The following is a 19,983-nucleotide window of genomic DNA, read 5'->3' on the forward strand; positions in this document are numbered from 1 at the left end:
AATCCTCGTCCTTCTCTGGAGCCGAAAAACCACACGCGGTGGTTGGAGAAACTGCCAGTTTGACCTGGAAGGACGAAGCCAGAATTTGAGGGCAGAAATCAGTTGCCCCAGGTCCTTAGGTCTGGAGGTTGCTCTGGGATGTTCTTCTGGTTTTTAAAGGCCATGTTCCAGAGCACAACGATGCCAAGTGAAGGGTCCAGGCTGTGTTTTCCTCCCCGCGCATTTCCCTGTGTGATCTGCTCTGTGACCCCCCCGTGAGCAGGGGTTGGACTGGGGGTCTGCAGAGGCCCCTTCAGCCCCACCAGGCTGGGATTCTGTGGCTCTGTGACTCTGCCCTGCGGTTCCCCAGCACCCCCAGGATGTTCCACAGCCCACAGGCAACTGCAGCTTTTCCTTTTCGGGCCGATTTCTGAAAAACCCCTGGCTCTTGTGCTGGGCTTCACCTCCCGTCCGGGTACCCCGGGGTGACAGCGGGGCCTCTCCGGTGCCTTCCGCGGGCTCTGCCCGGTCGGCGCAGCAAGGCCGGCGATGGGGAGGGGTTCCCGGGGAGGGCAGAGCCCGTCCCGCGGGGCTGCGGGGACGTTTCTAGGCAGGCTCCGCGCTAAACAGCCCCGTTGCTAGGGCAGGGGGGCATTCCCAGCCCGGCGCTGCGGTAGACAGACCCGTTGCTACGGCTGCGGGGCCTTCCAGGCCGGACTCCGCGCGGCGCGGCCCCCGTCGCTATGGGAACGGGGCCCTTCCAGTGCGGGCGGCGCGCAGCATGGCGGTGCCCCTGCCGAGCGCGGCGCTGAGCGGCGTCCGGAGCGGGCGGGCGTTCGGCACGGCCGGTGAGTCCCGGGCCGAGGAGCCCCGGTTCCCCTGCGCGGGCAGCGGGAGCCGCTTGGGGCGTGGCGGGGAGACCGCTCGGGCGGCTGAATTCCTGGCGTGGCCGGCTCGGGGAGGCGGGGGTGGCTCCGGCTCTTCCCGGGCTCTCTCGGCCTCGTCTCTTGCGCTCTGGAGAAAGCGGGAACTCTCTGGCAGCGAAGAGGTGGAGTGAACAGCAGAGGCAATGCCGCTGTTCGGCGGCATTCTTTATTTCATCAGCGCTGGGCAGCACTGGTAGACGCTTGCACCTGGGCAGGAACAAGCCCAGGTTCCAGTCTAAGCTGGGGAAGGACCTGTTGGAGAGCAGCGAAGGGGAAAGGGACCTGGGGGTCCTGGGGACAGCAGGGTGACCATGAGCCAGCACTGGGCCCTTGTGGCCAGGAAGGCCAATGGTACCTGGGGTGGGTTAGAAGGGGGTGGTCAGTAGGTCAGAGAGGTTCTCCTGCCCCTCTGCTCTGCCCTGGGGAGACCACACCTGGAATATTGTGTCCAGTTGTGCCCCCTCAGTTCCAGAAGGACAGGGAACTGCTGGAGAGAGTCCAGCACAGGCACCAAGATGCTGGAGGGAGTGGAGCATCTCCCGTGTGAGGAAAGGCTGAGGGAGCTGGGGCTCTGGAGCTGGAGAAGAGGAGACTGAGGGGTGACTCATTCCTGGGGATCAATATGGAAAGGTGGGTGTCCCGGAGGCACCCCAGGTTCGTTTAAGGGACAACAGGGTCCAAAACAACTTCTGTTAAACCGGTGAGAAACAGGGTTTTAGCATCCAAAAGTGACTCGAATACAGGTTCGGATACCAGTTGAGGAAAATGATGAAGGGGCAGCAACCAATACGACAGGCGGTGCACAGAGTGCATGCACGTGGCTTCACCAAAACAGTGCCGGAGCCGTCCCTGAGCCCGGGAGGAGTCCGCACTTGCCTGAACACGGTGTGGGGTTATTTTGAAGAGATACACGTGCTGTAGTGAGTACGGAAAGTGCACACTCGCGATTCTGCGAGGCTAAATTTATAATACACTCGCAATCCTGTGATGGGCAGTTTCACTCACACCCGCGGCGGCAAGGCAGCGGAGTCTCCATCCCGGGGGGGCTCTCAGCGGCAGCATCTCGCTCGTGCTGCGAGAGACCCACGACAAATGGGCGGAGTCTTGACGAGAGTCCCATTTTTTATTGGCTGATCACATCTGACTGTGGGCATTCCAGAAGCTTCTCTGCACCCCCACTCTGGCTGTGGGTGCCCCTGAAGCCTCCAAACATCCCCCACACTGGCTGCGGGCGCCCAGCGGCTCCCTGGCACCTCGGCGCTCCCTTCTCCTAACGGCCCTGGCCAGGGGCTCTGGGGCCAAACAAAAGAAGCTGTAGCAGAGAGAGAGGGAGATGTGTCTACTCCTTCCATGATGAAGGAGGGAGGGGGAGAGAGGGGGGTTTGCACCCTGCCACACCCACTGTCCTGTCCTGTACCCCACTATACTGCCCCTTCACCCTGCATACCCCCTCCCTACCCCCCTGCACCCCAATGTCCTCCACGTGGTGCTGGTGGATGGATCCAGCTCAGCACAGGGTGAGGTGCCCGACTACTCTTCCTGGGCCCCCCCCAAATCCTGCTGTGAACCAGCAGGTCCCAGTACAGCCCAGCACCGCTGTGCCTGCCCAGGGGGTTGCAGCCAGTGGGGGGTGCCCAGGAGTGGGTGCTGACAGTTTGGGGGAGCACCCGCCTGGCCCCAGCCCAGGGCAGCATGTTGGGGTGATCCTGGGTCCCCACACCGTGACACCCAGCAGCAGCCACTACGTGTGTGTCACAGGGCTGTGCTTGTCCCCCTGTCCCCTGCAGGGCTGGGGACACACACACATACCCAAGCACCTCAGAGCCCCCACCACCCCCTCCCACAGGCATCCCCACTCTGATGCCTTTATCACCCTGAGCATCCTCACCTGCACCCCCATGCTCCTGGACACCAATTTAAGCCCAGCAGCCCCAGTGCTGGGATGTGTTGTGCTCAGCTCTGTTCCCTGTGCCCACTTTGGGGGTTTCCTGCTTTATCTGCCCCCACTTAGGTGTTTTATTTCCCCCTGATGGATGCTGGATGTGCAGTGGGACCTGCTGCTGCTGCCATGGTCCCCCTTTGCTGCCCAGGGTGGGGGTGCTGGGACCACCTGCAGCCCTAGCTCATTTGGGGGGCAATGACTGGCAAACCAGCCTTCCCCCCACCCCGGGGGCACCCATTCTGCCCCCCTCTCTGTGCACTCTAGGTTCTCCCCATCCCTCTTCCCCTCTGCATCCTCTCTCCAGTTCCTCTGATCCCAAATATCACAGCTCCTGTGCTTCCCCCTCACACCCCCCATGCCCCAGATTCTTTCCTGGGTCTCCCCCATTCCTCTTTACCCCTCCAAGTCCCCTCCAGCTCCGTTGCCCTCCGCAGGACTTTGCTCCTGTCCCCTGCTCAATCACCTCTATCCCCACCGCGCACCTTCAGCTTGGCTCTGGTCCCTGCATGCTCACTCCCACCCTGTGTGACACCCCCTGCACCGTCCCATCCCTTTCCCCCTCCCCATATACGCTTGGATCCTCTCTGGACCCGTCTCCAAGACCCTCCCTGGGTTTCTGTGCCCCCTGCTCTGCTCCAAGCTCCTCTGGGGCCACCCAGACCCCTCTGTCCCTTCCTCTGCTCCCCGTGCAGCAGAGCGGCCTGTGAGAGCTCGGGCAGGATGTGCTCCCCGTGTTCCCCCTGGATGGGACCCTGCCCCACGGTCTCACAGCAAATAGAGCCTGGAAAGAGGCTTTGCTGTCATCCGCTCTGGGTCGCCCATGGCGTGGCTGGGCTGGGACAAGCACCAGCCGCCTCCTTCCCCAGGGGAGCTGGAGCTGGTCACATTGTTGTGCAGGTTTTGGCAGTCGTTCTCCTTGCTGGTGTTCTTCAGATGACCTGAATCCCAGAGCACAAAATCTTTCCCATTGAGATTTCTCCCAAACAGGCATGGGTGTCAGAGCCGGCGAGCTCCAGAGTGAGCGCTGTGCTGTCCCCGCGCTGTCCTTTGTCCCTGCGTGAGCAGTGAAAGCCTGGCAGCTGTGTGGGGGTGTTATTTTTCTCTGCTAAAGTGGCTGAAGCATTTCAAAGGGTTTCCCCAGGTGTTCTTGGCAGAGAGCTAAAGCCAGGCACATTTCCCTGGCCTCTGCATCACCCAAGACACTTCAGTTCTGCTTTTCCACCAAGCTGAGTGGTGTTGTCGATGCGCTGGAGGGAAGGGGTGGCATCCAGAGGGACCTGGACAGGCTGGGGGGTCCATGTGAACCTCATGAAATTCAACCAGGCCAAGTGCAAGGTCCTGCACCTGGGTCAGGGCAATACCCAGTACCAGCACAGACTGGGGGAGGATGGATGGATGGATGGATGGATGGATGGATGGATGGATGGATGGATGGATGGATAGCAACCCTGTGGAGAAGGGCTGGTGGGTGACAAAAGGGACATAAGCTGGCAATGTGCACTCGCACCCAGAAAGCCAAGTGTCTCCTGGGCCACATCACCAGCAGGTGGAGGGAGGGGATGCTCCCCCTCTGCTCTGCTCTCCTGGGGCTCCCCAGAGAACCGAGTCCAACTCTGGGTTGTCCAGCACAAGACAGACATGGACCCCAGGGGCTCTGTCCCTCTGTCACCAGTGCTGCCTCAGTCCCACCCTGCTCCCTCCAGCATTTTAGAACGATGCTAAAACCCAACCTGTGGCTGGTGATGCCAACCCAGGCGATGTGTGGGTCAAAAATCACCATCACATATATTAACCCTCCTAAAACCAACATGGAAATGGCAGATGTTTGTGCCTCCTTGTGTGGATGCAGCTCTGGCTGCCTCGTCCCGCATCCCACCCTTGCAGCTCCAGGACAGACCCCACACTGGTGGCCCTGCCTGCATCTCCCGTCCCAGAACAGCCAAAGGAGCCGCTTGTTTTGGCCTCCAACTGGCTGATTTAGCCTGGTTCCCTTTCTCCATGAAGGATAAAACGCGGTGCTGAGGCTCCGGTGTCAGTCCCAGCCTGTGCCTACCCTTCGTTGTGTGTCATTTCATGTGATTTTGATCACATCCTTGAAAACAAAAAGAACCTCCAACCCACTCAATCTCAGCCCTCCCAAGGCAGAGATATTTCCGCGTGGTGAACGCTCCCATGCAAATTCTCCCATGTCCTATTTTAGGTTTCTCGCCGGCACTGGCTGCAGACAACTGCGCTGGAGCTCCTGTCAAGCCTTAGACAAGGGTCTCAGGGATATGGGTCAGTGCCAGGGGTGGGTTATGGTTGGGTTCCATGATCTTGAGGGTCTTTTCCAACCAAAATGATTAATGAGTTTTTAGGGTTTATCCCAAATGATGGGAACCCCCGGTTCCAGCTCTGCTCTTTACCACATACCTTTTAGAGGCTGAAGAGGAAGGAGACGCAACACCTCAGCATACGGAGGGTCTTCCCCAAAGCTTCCCAGTGTCCCTTCTGTCTCCTCTGCACATCAGGGCAGGGCACAAGGGACAAAGTACCACCAGCACGCTCTGAAAGGTCATCATTTCTACCAACTGCAACCTGATCTGGGTGAAGATGTCCCTGCTCATGGCAGAGGTTGGACTGCATGAACTGTGAAGGTCCCTTCCAACCCAAACTGTTCTGTGAGTCTGGTGGCTGCACTCCAGTGGCGGGGATTCAGTTCAGGAGGGACCCAGGTTTTCAGGAATGCGGACCCAGGAGTTTGGGAGAGAGGACCCAGGAGTCCGGGAAAGGGACCCAGGAGTTCAGGTGGGGATTCAGGTCAGGAGGGACCCAGGAGTTCGGGAAAGGGACCCAGGAGTTCGGGAGAGAGGACCCAGGAGTTCAGGTGGGGATTTAGTTCAGGAGGGACCCAGGAGTTGGGGAGGGACCCAGGAATTTGGGAAAGGGACCCAGGAGTCCTGGAGAGGGGACCCAGGAGTTCGGGAAAGGGGACCCAGGGGTACCCCTAAGGACCCAGTAGTTGGGGGGGGACCCAGGAGTGCCCCAAGGGACCCAGGAGTTCGGGAGAGAGGACCCAGGCGTCCGGGCGATCCCGCTGCGTGGCCACGCCCCCCCATCACCCCGCCCCCCTCTCCTTGGCCCCGCCCCCTCCGCCCCTGCACCGCGCAGGCTCCGTCCCTCTCCTCCCCCCCCGCCCCCCCTGTGCCCCGGGTGCCGAGTTCGAATCCCCCCGCAGCCGCCTCCCCCCCCCGCTCCCTCGGTGTGCGGGGCCTTGCGGGAGCGCTGCGTGCGGGGCAACGCGGGGCGGGAGCCCCCGGCGCCCCCGGGATGCGTGAGGGCGGCCGGCAGGGCCTGCGGCTGAGAGGAATCAACCTGACAAGAGGTTTTGTTCCATGGAACAGGACAGGATGGGTCTTCCCTGAATATCGCTGGATCTGTTACAGTTGGGTTAATATTAGGATGGCAACCAGCCCTGTAGCCATAGAACTCTTGTAATCAGTAACCAAACTCTGTTCTTAAAGCTGACATAGATTTATGGTATATTCTTACAAGGCAGGTAACTGTAACCGAGCCTTATTCTTAAGGTGGACATAGATTTACGATATATTCTTTTAAAGTTGGTACCGTAGAAAATAACTGATAATTGTAGCATCTTTTAGATAGAAAGTTTGTGTTATTATAGGTGTGGAATATTCTAATGGTTGTCAGGGGTGTAATGAATATGTATGTGACTGACTTGTATAATAAGGTATGGTCTGAATCAGCTGTTGGAAGCTTTGGGTGCAAACCCCTGGTTTCCCAGCGCTGGAATAAAGCACCGCATGGAGCTGTGCCCGTGGTTCTGTGTCCTGATTGCTGACATTAGCACAAATCACAACTGCATTTTTCACATCCTCCTCCTCCTCCTCCTCCTCCTCCTCCCGCTCCTGTCCGGGATGTGCAGCTGCAGCAGGCTCAGTGCCAGGGCCACGGGGTGCAGGGGCACCAAGAGCGGGGCCGCAGCCGAGCGGGTCCAGCAGAGCCTTGGGGAGGGCTGCCCTTGGAGCAGGGCCGGAGCTCCAGCCCTCTCCCTGCAGGCCTTTCCCTGCCCCCCCAGCGCTCACCCACTGCCCAGCGCAGCCTCACAGCCACCAAGGAAACACCCACAGCGTGAGACCCAGCGGTTTGCAGGGGGGGCTTTACTGATGGGGGCAAGAGCTGGTGCCAGCAGCCTGGCCGGCACTGGCGCTCGTCACGCCGGAGAAGGCTCTTGCTGGACGTCTCTCTCGCGAGCCTCAGCGCCTGAGACGGTCTCCTGGCACTGGCCGACGTGGAGCAGATCCGCTCTCCAGAGCTGCGGAGTTGAGTACAAAGCTCTGCAGTCTTGTATGCACAGAGGTGCAGAGCAACAAGTCTGGTCAGGACACCTGTGGTGGGATCTGCTGCTGTCTGGAGAGAGCAGGTCCAGGTCCCTGGGGTGCAGTCCCACCCTGCTGCTCTCCGTGCCCCCAGGGCTGTCAGGAAAACACCCTCTTTGCCCAGCTCTGGCCTAAAGCTGGCCCACAGCCCCTTTTGCAGAGGCGAGCACTCCAAAAGGCAAACACTCAACTGGGAATGCTCTTTCCCCAGTTGTTTTTCACGGCCTGCGGTACCTGGGCCTCCCATTGCTCTGGCTCTTTTTTCCAGGCCTTTGGCGGTGCCACTGCTGCGCTTCTGCTCTATCTTGCTGCACAAGGACTCCCAGAGCTTGCGTGTTTCCTCCTCCGTGCACACGCGGGGCTGCGCCTGCAGGACCACGGCAATGCAGCAGCAGGCAGTTTTGGTGTCCCTGGCAGGGGCTGGGGGGATTTCAGCGCCCCCCTCCCTCCTGCCCCTTCTTTTCAGCCTCTCCATCAGCCCTGCTTTGCTCACGGTCCCGACTGCAGAGCCTTTCTGCAACGACCCCTGAGCCAAGGGAGCGCGGGGCTGAAAGCAACCCGGCTGCTTGCTGTCCCAGACCAGCCTGGCCGCACCGTTGCGCCGTCGCCATTACAAACGCCACCACATCGAGCCTTGGGGACGTACCGGTCCTGCCCTCCTCTCCCCCGCCTTGGCAGGGGGTGCAGCCTGGGGTGCAGCTTCCCGCAGGTGTTGGCTGCTGCCTGCCTCTTTCCCCGACCGTTCCCAGCGCAGCACGGCCAGCTCGCTGCAGACACACAGCGGGAGGAGGTGGTGTGAGCACAGGAGCGCGCTCCAGCCGGGCTCCCAGCTGGGCGCCAGCCGCGGCCGCAGGAGCGGCTCTGCCGAGAGGCCGGTGCCAGGAGAAGCGGCTCTCTCCCGCGGGGCTGCGGGGAGCAGGAGGAAGGGACTGCGGGAGAGGAAGCGCTGCCCGTGTCCGGAGAGATTTACCACTGGAGCTTGTCCTGCAGATCCAGCTGCTCATCCCTCTCCCCTCTCCTCTTGCGGGCCACCTGCCCCAGGATGCAGGTCACCACCTCCCGCAGGGCCCGGTCTGTCCGTGGGGAAAGGCTCCTGCAACAGCAAGGACAAAGTCTCCCTGACCCTGCAGCTGGGACCGTCCTGCCTCTTCCCACACTCAGCCCCACAGCCATGCGGCCACGTTCTGCCCCACAGCCCCCTGGAGGCAGGAGGGGTTTCAAGCCCCTGCTCTGGCCCCTGCCGTGGGGTCTAACCCAGCCCGTTCCCGTGGCTGCAGAAATCCCCGGGCGCCCTGTGCAGCCCCGTGGCTCGGGGGTTGGCTCCCTGTACCCACCACCTCTGGCTCACCCCCCACGGCCCCAGGGCTCGGCTGGAGCGGGCACACTCGTACCGCTTCGGGGGGACGCTGTTGTCCTCAGGGACTGTGGGGGGCTCTTCTCCGGCCTCTTCCCAGTCCTCCATAATGGTCCTGATCTCCAGCAGGTCACAGCTGGACTCGTCTGACTCCACGCTGCTCGGGGAGCTGTCTGAGGAGCACTCGGGGGAGCTGGATTCCTGCACAGGAGGAGACTCTCACACAACAGCCCCGCACCCGGAGGGTGCTGCTTCCCAGCACGCAGACCCCAGAACACTTCTGGATGGACCACAGGGGACAGGGAGAATCGGGAGAAGGAGCTCAGCAGGCCCTGGGGTGACCTCTGAGTGTCACCAGGGTTTCACTGCAACTCTGTGTCCCCCTTCTTGCTCAGGAAGGGCAGCATCACCCGCCCGGCTCTGCTGCAGCAACGCTGCTGTGACGGCTTGGGTGCCAGAGGTGCTTTGCGGTCTCAGCCGCCCCGCGGGAGAAAGTGCTCTTCTTCTGCAGGAATCCCAAGTACCTGGCTCCTCTGCATCTCCTCTGGGTTTTCTGCCTCTCCTTCCACACCGGGTGTCTCCTTTTCTGCCTCGGCCTTTGCCGTCATTGCTCCGGCTGACGGCCGTTTACTTTTTTCCCCTACCGCCGCCTCTTTTTTCTTCTTTTCCTCTCCTTCCAGGAATTTCTGGATATACTGTGGAAGCTTCTCCTCTTTCTTCTTCTGCCGTTTATTCTGGAGGCCGAATGAAATGCAATAGCAGGCAGCATTAGTCTGTCCTGCCACGGCTGAGCTGTTTCCCTCCCTTCCCTCCCTTCTCTTCTGCCTCGCTGTCCACGCTGGTTTGCTCCCAGGTTCCCGCAGGCTCCACCGAGGAGCCCGTCTGGGATGACCAGGGAGATCAGCCACCACCGGGCTACAAACCAGCCGGCAGCTGGCGAGCCCAGACAAGCCCTGCAGCCACCGGGCCGACAGAAACAGCCCCACGTGAGGGCTCTGGGGGTGTTTCCAGGCTACTGGAAGTGACAAGTATATTCTCAACTGACAGTGACCCGCCTCTCTCCAAGCAAACACCAAAGCAACCGGTCAGTGGTCCCGTGAACACCCAGTGAAGAATCTTGTGAGCGCTGGCGTGTGTGGAGCAACGCTACTCTACAGTCCAGTAGGATGTGCTCCTGCAGCATCCGGTGTCGGGTACCTTTTCTCTCCTCTCAATGGCTCTGGCTATGAAGTCCACTTCTCTGGGGGCAACCAGAGGCGGTAGCTTTCCTTTCTCCTCCTTTTCCTTCAAGCAGCTCCTCTGGATGACCGGTAGCTGCCTGCAAAGACACAACAGGGCGTGTTGGCAGGAGCGCAGGAGGAGCTGGTTCTGCATCCTGTGCTTCCAGGTGGCGCACCTGCTTCTGCAGCAGAACGGGCTCTGCTCACATCCTTGTGATCAAGTCCCCAGGCACAGAGAAGACCCCAAGCTCTCAGCCTCGGATGTGCCCAACAGCCCCCCTGCAACCCAGGATGCCCAGGTCTCGGCCCTCTCTTGCTGGAGCACCCAGAGGAACAGGGTCCTGTGCCCGGAGATAGCGCTACGCCCTGTACGGGCAGGTTGGGCGCTGGGGACACAGTGTCAAAGGGAGGAGGACGCGACCCCACGGAAAAGCCATCCTGCCACTGAGCTCTCCGTAAGACAGGCGTCAGCGCAGAAGAGGCTCCTGGTTGCTCAGGGCAATCCTCTGCAGTAACTAACTGCAGAACTCTGTTCTCAGCAAACAGGAAGGCCAGGCTCATTTCAACCTGAAGGGAAAGCCAAAATGACCTTCTGCTCCTGGAACGAGCCTTTGCACTTGGCTACTCAAGACATCTGCACATCGGAAGGGAAGAAAGAAATGGTGGTGCCAGCAGAGTCTGCCAAGAAGCTGCAGACACTGCCATGAGCAAGAAACCATGAGTCAGTGGGACGTGGGCAAAGCGCACGTGGGGTGTTTCCGGGAGAAACGTCTCGCTCCCACAGAGACCGGAGCAGGGGGCCACGCTCACCCGTTTATGCGAGTGTCTCACCTGGCGCGAGGCTCACTCCCCTCGGCTTTCTGACCCTGCTCCAGCGTCACAGTCAGGGCAGGTAACCGATGTGGAGGAAGCCTGGCTCGACGGAGGAGGCGCTTCCCGGCAGCATCCTCTAGAAACGGGAAAGGAGACGGTTCTTCAGAACAGCATCTCGGTGTTGTTCTGGGAACCGGGTGCCACTCGTGTGCCAGTTCCAAGGAGAGTGACGTGCGGGTCTGCTCAGGGCTGTGGTAACACTGGGGAAGGTGGTCCTTTTCATCCCTTTGGGGGAAAGCCATGTTTCCTGGGAGGTCTTAGGCCTTTTCTGACACTGTTTTTTCATCCAACGCCCCATGCCTACAGTGCACCATTATTCCCTGGGGAAGACTGTTTGCATGGCTTTCTCTCATCTGTGTGCTGAAATGGGGGGTTCCATGGGAGATACTGGTGCTGTCCAGGAGTCATTCTGGGGAGGGGAATCATTTATCTCAAGGGAACCCGGCTCTGGGGTTTCTGCCTTGGTCCCGTGCACACAGATTTGCTGCTGGGGCAGGTTCACACCACAGGCCATCACCTTTTCCCTTCACACATCCGTTCAGGTCTATCAGCGCTGGCACTTTGGGCACGGTCTCAAGTTGGTACCTGGCAGAGGAAGAAGGCAGCAGGCTGAAGAAAGGACACCACGTTGTTTCCCACCGCAGCCCAACCCGGAAGGACGCAGCAGAAGCTCCAGTGCCGGGAGAGGCCCCGTCAGCCTGTGCCCGCGTTTCTCCATCCTTCCCTGAGAATGGCCGTCCTCCCACAAAACCCCCTTGCTGCTGCTGGGGAAATGACTCTGCTCATCGCGCACATGGAGAGCAGAGTATTATCTAGTGCTCTGGTTTTCTAAGACGCCTTTGAATTCTGATCTTGCCCTCCGAGTTCCTTGTAGAGCCTTGCAGATTAACGTTTCCAGACCTAAGAGCAGTCTCTCCCAGAGAGGAAAGAAAAGGAGCAGGAGAAACGTAGCGGGAAATGTTGCCTAAATGCGTCTCTAGGCCCACAGCAGGACAGATGCAGAAGCCGTGCCACTGTCCCCCGTTCCTCCAAGTGAAGTCAAACGTACCATGGCAGGACGACAACACGTCCAGAAGAGGTCTGGGAAGCAGCGGTGTCATGGCGTGAGATGACCGAGTCCCTCATCTCCGGCATCTGCAACGAGGACAGAGGCGGATGACGGGAGGAGCGGACGCTGGGAAGGGCCGGCTGCTCGCTCCGCCTCAGCCCAGCGCCAGCAAAGAGCCAGAGCCGCCCAAGGGCTCTGGGCTCAGCAAGCCTTGCTCTGCCTGTGCCTCTGCTCCCGGCCCCCAGAGTGGGGCACGCAGCGCTCCCCGCCATCAACGCCGGCCTTTTCTCGCAAAGGGCAGCTCCTCTGGGGGCGGCTCTTGCAAAGCCAGGCCATTGCACGCCAGGGAGGTGCTCTGCAGAGAGCCTGCTGTGCTCTAGAGCTCCAGGAGCCCAGGGGCTGAACGAGGCATGGCCGGCCAGGGGAAAGCAGCCCCCAGAAAGCATTTCAGAAGCAGCAGGAGTGGCGCTGAGAAAGTGAAAATCCTACCTCGAGAAGAGCTTGCAGCATCTTGCCAGCGCCATTCAGCCTTTCCAGAAAGTCTAAGTAAAATCTCATTTTCACGTCTTTTCCCTGGACAATCAGCATGCCCACGTCCCTCCAGATGATGGCAACGTTCTGCCCGTTCTCTACGCAGGCATGGAAAAGGTGCGTGGTCCTTTCCATGTAGAGCTGCACGGTGCCCTCAGAGACAGCGTTCTCTGAGGCTATCTGAGCATACGGCAGTTGCTCGAAATCTTGGTGGCCTGAAAGACGAGAGAAGAGGAACACATGAGCTTGCAGACCTGCTGGGCAGGCTACAATCAAAGGTCTGCAGCCTCCGGGCCCTCGGGCAACACTTTGGTGCTGGGCTGTCTGGCTGGGCCAGCGCCTCTGAGGAGACGCTCGGCTTGTCCCTTCCTCTTAAAGCGGACAGTGAGGTGCAGAGCAGACAGCGGTGGCTTCTCTGATACAGAAAGGGAAACAAAGAGTCTTAGGCACTTGGTGGGAAGAAGAGTGACTGCGGGACAAAGTGGGGAGATAGGCGCCAGGTCCCAGGGCAGCTGGAGGGTGCCAGCCCACACTCGGTGCTGTCGTTGTCTTTAGAGAGAAACGCACCCCAAACACAGCCCCAAGCTCCTGGTGCTCCCCGGGGTCCCACAACAGCTGCCCCAAAGGCAGCAGTGACCAGAAGGCGCAGGTGTCCCGCCAGTGGCTTTTGGAAGGAACCGTCTTTCCCCCCTGGGTTTCCCCTGCTTTTCCCCCGTGCAAGGAGGCTGAGGGAGCTGGAAGAGCCCCGGCATTTGCCTGGACGAGGTCTAGAGCAGCGGAAAGGGGGAGCAAGAGTTGAAGCATCATGGAACCAGAAGACACCACACCAAGGAAGCTGTGAGGGACCCTGTTGTTGAAGCAGGACAAAGAGAGTGCGCTCTTAGCTGCATTGTCCTCTGGTGATTCTTTAAAACAAACAGCTGGGCAGGGTCCTTCCACAGCCGGCCGGCTTTGTCGAGTGGAGCTCTTGGCAGGGCCGCGGTGGGTGGTTGGTGCTCCCCTCAGTCACCTCTGGAGAGCACAGCACCCCTCCCACCCTGCTCAAGGCCAGCGCCGCTTTCACGCTGCTCACCAGGAAAGTCTGTGCAAGCACAGCGGAGCTCACGGTCCTGCGCAACAGCCTTTTCAGGTTGAAACACGGGTCTCTCCACGATCACCAGATCCTGCTCGCTGAGGGCTACTCGCTTCGTGACAACCGCAAAAGTCCCGATTCCGGGAATGCGGACAGCCTGGAACAGAGGAGATGGCGGATGGGAAGAAGCCTTGGAGGGGCAGACGGGTGACTTGTCAGAGGAGGCTGATGGTGCTTAGTGCCCTGCCCTGGCCTGAGGTACAAAGGAGCAAGATGGGCTCCTTGGGAGAACACAAACAGGGGCTGCGCTTTTCCCTCGCACCCCGCTTCAGCTACGAAGAACCAAATAGGTGAGGGAAAGCTGACAAACACCCTCTGGCTCAATCAGATAGAAGGCAGGGGGTTCCCACGCTTGGAATAAATCCAGATGTGTCCCAGGCTTCCAGGTTTTCACATGCAACTCTGACGGGGGGACCTTCTTGTACATCTGAATGGACAGAGAAGGTGTCCATGTCACGGTGTGCATTGCAGTGTTGTGCTGGGGCGTTGCTCCTGCTTTCAACGGAGGGGAAGAACAGCTGCACCCGATGGCAAAGGGCTGTCAGGACTTGATCAGCGTTCATCAGGGTGTGAGGGGAGAAGGAGGTGAGGCCCACCTGGTGGAGAGCCAGCTGCAGGCTGAGGTGATACGATGTGCTGGCCCAAATCTTAGCGAACTCTGGAAGAACAAGGGAAAGACCCGTCATGCTCTGAGGCAGCAAGCTCAAGACCATTCGGCCCACTCCTGTCCAAGGAGCGATGCATCTTTCACTCAGGCATTTCAGGTGGTCTCTCTCCAGCCCGGCAAGAACCAAGGGACACCTCATGCTGCCTCCAAGGGGCTCCTTTCCTTGCGGGTGCAGCTCTCCAGGGTGTGACCCACTCCCACGGGAAGCCGGCAGTGCTCTGCCCTGCCCGCGGGGGCACGGGGCTGCGCTCCACACGGCTCTCGGAGGCTCAGGGCAGGCCCTGGTGTCTCCCCAGCAGGGGCCAGTTTTGCCGGGTCACATCTCTGAACACACAGAGCCCACGTGGCCCACGAGCACCTTCAGCTCTTCCATTCAGACGTGAGCTCAGCGTGGGCAATGCCCAGCGCCAGGCAAGGGCAGCCCCTTGGGGTCAGGGGCTTCTGCCTGGGCTGCCCCAGGAAGGCAGGGGCCACGTCAGGGAGGGAACCAGGAGCCCTGGCTGCCACATCAGCCCCTCAGCCCTTTGGGATGGTCAAGCAGGTCCCTCCTTGCACTCGCCACTCCTGAGCAACCACCCCCCACAGCCCTCGGATTTCCATGCCTGATTTCAGAGATGTCCTTGACCCAGACACACATGTGAAATTGGGCCTGAAGGCCTTACCATAACGCTCCAGCTTCTCAATAGTTGGGCTCAGGTGAGGCTGCAAGAAGAGCTGTCTTGCCATCTTAGTTCCACTCCTGCTTCAAGTCAACAACTGCAGAGAGTGGCTGGACAATGGCTTTACTGCTTCTCCTTGTCCTCGTCCTTCTCCTCCTCCTTCTTCTCCTGATCCTTCTTCTCCTTCTCCTTCTCCTTCTCCTCCTCCTCCTTCTTTTTCTCTCCTCCTCCTCCTCCTTCTCCTTCTCCACCCTTCACCCTCCTTGGTGCTGTCGTGCTCCCTCTCTCCGCCTTCTCCTCCTCACTGCAGAGCAGCTACTCCAGAGCAGAGCGGTGCGAGAGCAGCTCTCAGCACTTGGAGTCCACTCGGCCTCACCGGGTGAGTGGGGCAGACGCTGGTCACGACAGGGACAGGGGGGCTGTCACCACTGTGACGTGTGGCTGTCCCACTGTGACCCCGGACCGTGTCACAGAGGGGCTGCACACACCCTCCCCCCAGGCCCTGCCAGGGGCTCTGCAGTGGGCAGGGGCTTCCGGGAGCTGCCCCCACCCCACTGTGTCCTGAGCGGGAGGGGTTTCCCCAGGCCACCCCTGCCATGTCCCCACATGGGGACACCGGGCTGCAAGCGCCGATGGGCTTCCTTCCACCCTTTCCCGCTTCTTCCTGCCCCTCTCACCCAACGTGTCTGCAGCGGGGAGCGCGGCTGCCCTGCCTGGCGCAGCTTGGGCAGGCGATGGCTGCTCACACCGGCTTTGGAGCCGGCTGCACCCCTCTCCCACCGGCCCCGGCAGCACCGGACCTGCTCCCACACGGGTCCCGCTGCAGCTCCCGCTGCTCACGGTTCCCAGTGCCATGGAGAGGACTGCTCTGATTTGCTGAAGGTGCTGAGGGGGGTGCCGTTGCCAAACTCGGGGAGGGGGTTCAGGCTGCCGAACCAAACAGGGTGGTGATGGATGGCCGCTGCTCCCTTGGTGTTCCCAGGAGAGAGGCCTGGTCCATGCAGCAGCACTCGCGGTGCCCTAGGGCTCATTAACGCTCCGTGCCACAGGTCGCCTGGCTCCAGGCCGCCCGCCTGGTCCCACGGGCCGTCGAAGGGCTCAGGGTCGATAACTCTTGCGGGAATGGCAGGGTGTGCGGTTCCAGCTAAAGGGCCTTGGACAGATTACACAGAAGTATGTTTTCTATGGGTGTAAGACGTGATGGCCCAGACCGGTGAGAACAATATCGGGTCAGAAAACCACCCCCGTGTGTGCGATGTGTGAATGTTGGGCCTGGGCGTGTGAACGAGTGGGTCGGAACGCCGCCCACAAGATACGCATGGGAACGTGACTGAAACCAGTCACAATAGGAGTGTGGTGTGTTTAGAATAACAATTATTGAACAAAGTCATTTGTCTAACCTCTTAGCCCAAGCTCATCCCTGTAAATCTATAAATGGAGAACCGTTAATAAAAGAGAGCTCAGCTCTGCCCGGCTCTGCTCTTGCTGCCAACAAGAACTCTGTGCCTGTGCGCCCCGTCTGCGTCTGTGTGAATCGTTCCTCATCGCCACAACGCTGACAATCCTTTTCTCAGAACCCTTCGGGTCCCCAGCACCCTCCTGTCTCGTCCTCCCTAACAATGATTCAGTCCCCATTCCTCCCCGTCTGCACAAAAACGTGGTTTGCAGGTCACCAAGCTGGGGACCCATCCCTGGGGCCGCACAGGCAGTGCCCCGGCCTTTCTGCCTTGTGGACCTGTGGATTTTCTTGAAGAATTCCTTGCCAGATTCAGGCAAGCGTATATCCGTAAGATAATTTCTCTCTAAACACGTGGGTGTATTTTTCCTGGGGTTAGGGACTGTAATAGACTTAACGATATATTTGTTAATCAAACCGGTCTAAATGGATATGTTATCAGTGGCTGTGAAACCTGAGCGTGTGATATTAGTATATGCTGCCATTAAACAATGCAACCTGTACGTAGTCTTTGTAAAAAACTTGTTCCACAGATATGTGTAAAAGCCTAATTTAGCGTACCCTGCAGAACATTCAGGAAGAGACTGACAGAGAGAAGGGCCCAGTTGCATCCTTCTGTGAACAGGATAACGGGGTCTTCAGCACAAAGCGGGAGGAAAACCAGCTCAAGGCCTTGGAGCCCTGGCCAAACCCAGCGTGCTAGGCCAAGGATAAGAAATGCACAAAAGAACGGACCGCAGCCTTCATCCAAAAGACCCCCGCCCGTGACCACCCGCAGACACTGCGCAGGCGCAACAGGAAGGAGCCAGAGCTGAAGACTATAGATATAATTCCTTGGAACTCATTTTAATAAGAACGGCCTTTTCGAGGAAAAGTTATGAATGTGTATAGGCGTTCCTGGAATAACCATGACTATGTAATCCTTTACCACATGTAACCAAGCTGGCCGCTCCTGGAAAGGCGCCGTGGTGCAGCGCAGGCTCCCCGGCCGCCCAGCGCTCTTTTGCCCGCTTGCAGCAATAAATTCTAAGCAATTTATTCCGACGGGTGCGTGCTGTTTATCGTGATCGTCTGTAACACCGTGCACGTTTGCACGCGTACTTTCCGTGCTTAATACAAGCACGTGTATCAATTATTTCCCCGCACAATCGCGGGTGTATTTTCCTCCCCTGCTTCCGCACAAGCACGTGTAACTTTCCGTGCACATCTGCACGTGTATTAACCCTCGCAGGATTGCGAGTGTATTGTAAATTTACCCTCGCAGAATCGCGAGTGTGCACTTTCCGTACTCACTACAGCACGTGTATCTCTTCAAAATAACCCCACACCGTGTTCAGGCAAGTGCGGACTCCTCCCGGACTCAGGGACGGCTCCGGCACTGTTTTGGTGAAGCCACGTGCATGCACTCTGTGCACCGCCTGTCGTATTGGTTGCTGCCCCTTCATCATTTTCCTCAACTGGTATCCGAACCTGTATTCGAGTCACTTTTGGATGCTAAAACCCTGTTTCTCACTGGTTTAACAGAAGTTGTTTTGGACCCTGTTGTCCCTTAAACGAACCTGGGGTGCCTCCGGGACACCCCCCTTTCCATATTGATCCCCAGGAATGAGTCCCCCCTCAGTCTCCTCTTCTCCAGCTCCAGAGCCCCAGCTCCCTCAGCCTTTCCTCACACGGCAGATGCTCCACTCCCTCCAGCATCTTGGTGGCTGCGCTGGGCTCTCTGCAGCAGTTCCCTGTCCTTCTGGAGCTGAGGGAGAACTGGACACAACATTCCAGGGGTGGTCTCCCCAGGGCAGAGCAGGGGGGCAGGAGAACCTCTCTCATCATCTTGCACAATAACGCCCCCAAACTGAGTAGTTTTGCCAAAAAGAAATTGCAAATCTTCCAAACTCTCGCAAATAAATTTGTAATTTAACCAAAAAATGCGCAAATCTTGCCTCAAAATACTAATTTCCCCCCCAATTGCAAATCTTGCCCCAAAACCTTGCAATTTTGAGCCAAAATCTACAAATCTTGACAAGAAAATCCGTAATTTTGCCCAAACTTGGCAAATTTGCAAAAAAATTTATAACCTTTTTGGGGGAAACACTCATTTTTTGATCCATTTTTTCAGAGGAAACACATTTTTTTATTAGAAACAAGTGCATATTTTGGAGAAAACCCCAATTTTAGGGCCATATTTGGGGAGAAACACCCATCTTTGGACCCATTTTTGGAGGGTGCACACAGTTTTGGGTGCACTCATTTTTTTGGGGGGGGAAAAACAACTTTTGGGCCCACATTTTGTGGGCAAACACCATTTTTTGGACACATTTTTGGAATGAAACACCCATTTTCAGTCCCATTTTTCGTGGGGTAGTACCCATTCTGGAGGGAACAAGACCCATTGTTTTGGGAAAAAAACCAATACTTCCAATACTTGAGGTCCATTTTTGGGGGAAAACACTCAGTTTTGCGGGGAACCCATTTTTATGGGGAAAAAGCATTTTTGGGGCCCATTTTTTGGGCAAAGTACACAATTTGGGGGTGTCCTGGTTATGTCACAAACCAGACCGGGTCTCTTTCAGTGATTTTCTCTCAGCTAAGCTCTTCTCGGTCACTGTACCTTTCTGGGTCAGCCTGCCTATTTTTCCCAGGATGCCCGTGGCGCCGAACTGGAACTCGCCTCCAACCCTCGTCATCTTTTCGGTCCCCTAGCGGTGCCCGACAGCGACAGGGCAGGGGCTGTCTCAGGTCCTCCCCCTCTGCCCAACAGGGCAGGGCTCCATCGCCTTTGGGGGTGCCCCCTGGAGCCTCTCCGAGTGGCGCCAGCAGCTCCGCGCTCAGCACCAGCGGGTCCTGAGGGGATGGGGGATGAGGGGGCGGGGCCACCGGCCGGCGGCGCGCGGGGCTGAGGCGGCGAGCTGCGATTGGCCGGGCGGGACGCAGCGGCCGTTCCCGCCTGAGCCTTGGGGCGGAGCCAGAGCGGGAGTGCGGGGGGCGGCCGGGCCAGGAGCCGCCCGCAGAGCGCCCGGAGAGCGGGCTTCGGGGACTCTGCCCGGGAACGAGCGGCAGGAGGAGAGGAGACGGCCCCAGCGGTACCGGGTGAGCTTCTGGCTGGAGCCTGGGAGCTGTTCCTCCCAGCGAGGGCTGTCGGGCACTGAACGGGCTGCCCAGGGCAGGGCTGGAGCCGCCATCCCTGGAGGGGTTTCCACAGGAGCTCCTGAGGGCCGTGGGCAGTGCCGGGGGGTTGTGCTTGGACTCCAGCACCTTCAAGGTGTTTGACACCCAAAGGGATTCTGTGGCACACTCAATTTTCACATTGCCATGGAGCCCGGAGGTCCCAGCGGGGTTTGGATCAGCGTGTTCTGGAACATTCTCAGTGGTCGGGTCTGTGTGCAGAGTGTGGTGGGAACGAGAAGAGAGGAGATGGAGAGAACAGTGGGGAGGTGGAGGAGCAGGAGTGGAGGTGAATACCAGAGAGAGCGAGTGTGTGCGGATCAGCAGTGATCACCCCAAACCTGCCCGGCAGACACGGCACCCAAAATCCTGCACCCCAAAATACTCTTCCCAAACCCTGCACCCCAGATCCTGACCCCAAGCCCTGCACCAAAACCCTGCCCCTCAATCCTGCACTCCCAAATCCTCCACCCCGATCCTGTCTTCCCAAACCCTGCACCCCAAATCCTGCACCCCCAAATTCGGCCCTACAAAACTCTGCACCCCTAAACCCTACAACTGAAACCTTGCACCCCCTAATCCTGCCCTCCCTACCTTCCTGAACCCCGAAACCTGCACCCCAAACCCTGCATTCCCAAATCCTTCCGTCCTATACCCT

General features: G+C 58.9%; 2 protein-coding genes and 1 long non-coding RNA gene across 4 annotated transcripts in view; 2 read left to right on the forward strand and 1 right to left on the reverse strand.

Annotated features, from left to right (window-relative positions):
* The first annotated feature begins 716 nt into the window (after window positions 1-716).
* LOC136106172 (uncharacterized) lies at window positions 717-6,661 on the forward strand. Of its 2 annotated transcripts, XR_010652105.2 has the most exons (3): window positions 720-827; window positions 5,267-5,507; window positions 6,231-6,661. It is a non-coding gene; the product is annotated as an uncharacterized lncRNA (long non-coding RNA). The 2 variants fall into 2 exon arrangements; XR_011740808.1 differs by having other exon boundaries at window positions 717-827; window positions 5,267-6,661.
* Window positions 6,662-11,022: 4,361 nt separating this feature from the next.
* On the reverse strand, window positions 11,023-14,846 carry LOC136106169 (coiled-coil domain-containing protein 81-like). Its single transcript, XM_065846316.2, has 4 exons — window positions 14,714-14,846; window positions 13,981-14,042; window positions 13,325-13,481; window positions 11,023-11,033 (listed from the first exon to the last, which is right to left on the reverse strand). The coding sequence occupies exons 1-4, from the start codon at window positions 14,775-14,777 to the stop codon at window positions 11,023-11,025; spliced, it is 294 nt and encodes a 97-aa protein (XP_065702388.2). The 5' UTR covers window positions 14,778-14,846.
* Window positions 14,847-15,910: 1,064 nt separating this feature from the next.
* The window catches only part of LOC136106166 (ral guanine nucleotide dissociation stimulator-like 1), a 28,392-nt gene continuing 24,319 nt past the window's right edge, over window positions 15,911-19,983 (forward strand). The window contains exon 1 of the mRNA XM_071813642.1: window positions 15,911-15,923. Within this exon, the coding sequence (XP_071669743.1) occupies window positions 15,911-15,923 (13 nt within the window). The remainder of the gene's footprint in view (window positions 15,924-19,983) is intronic.

Source organism: Patagioenas fasciata, chromosome 11 (assembly GCF_037038585.1).
Source record: "Patagioenas fasciata isolate bPatFas1 chromosome 11, bPatFas1.hap1, whole genome shotgun sequence".
Classification (NCBI taxonomy): Eukaryota; Metazoa; Chordata; class Aves; order Columbiformes; family Columbidae; genus Patagioenas; species Patagioenas fasciata.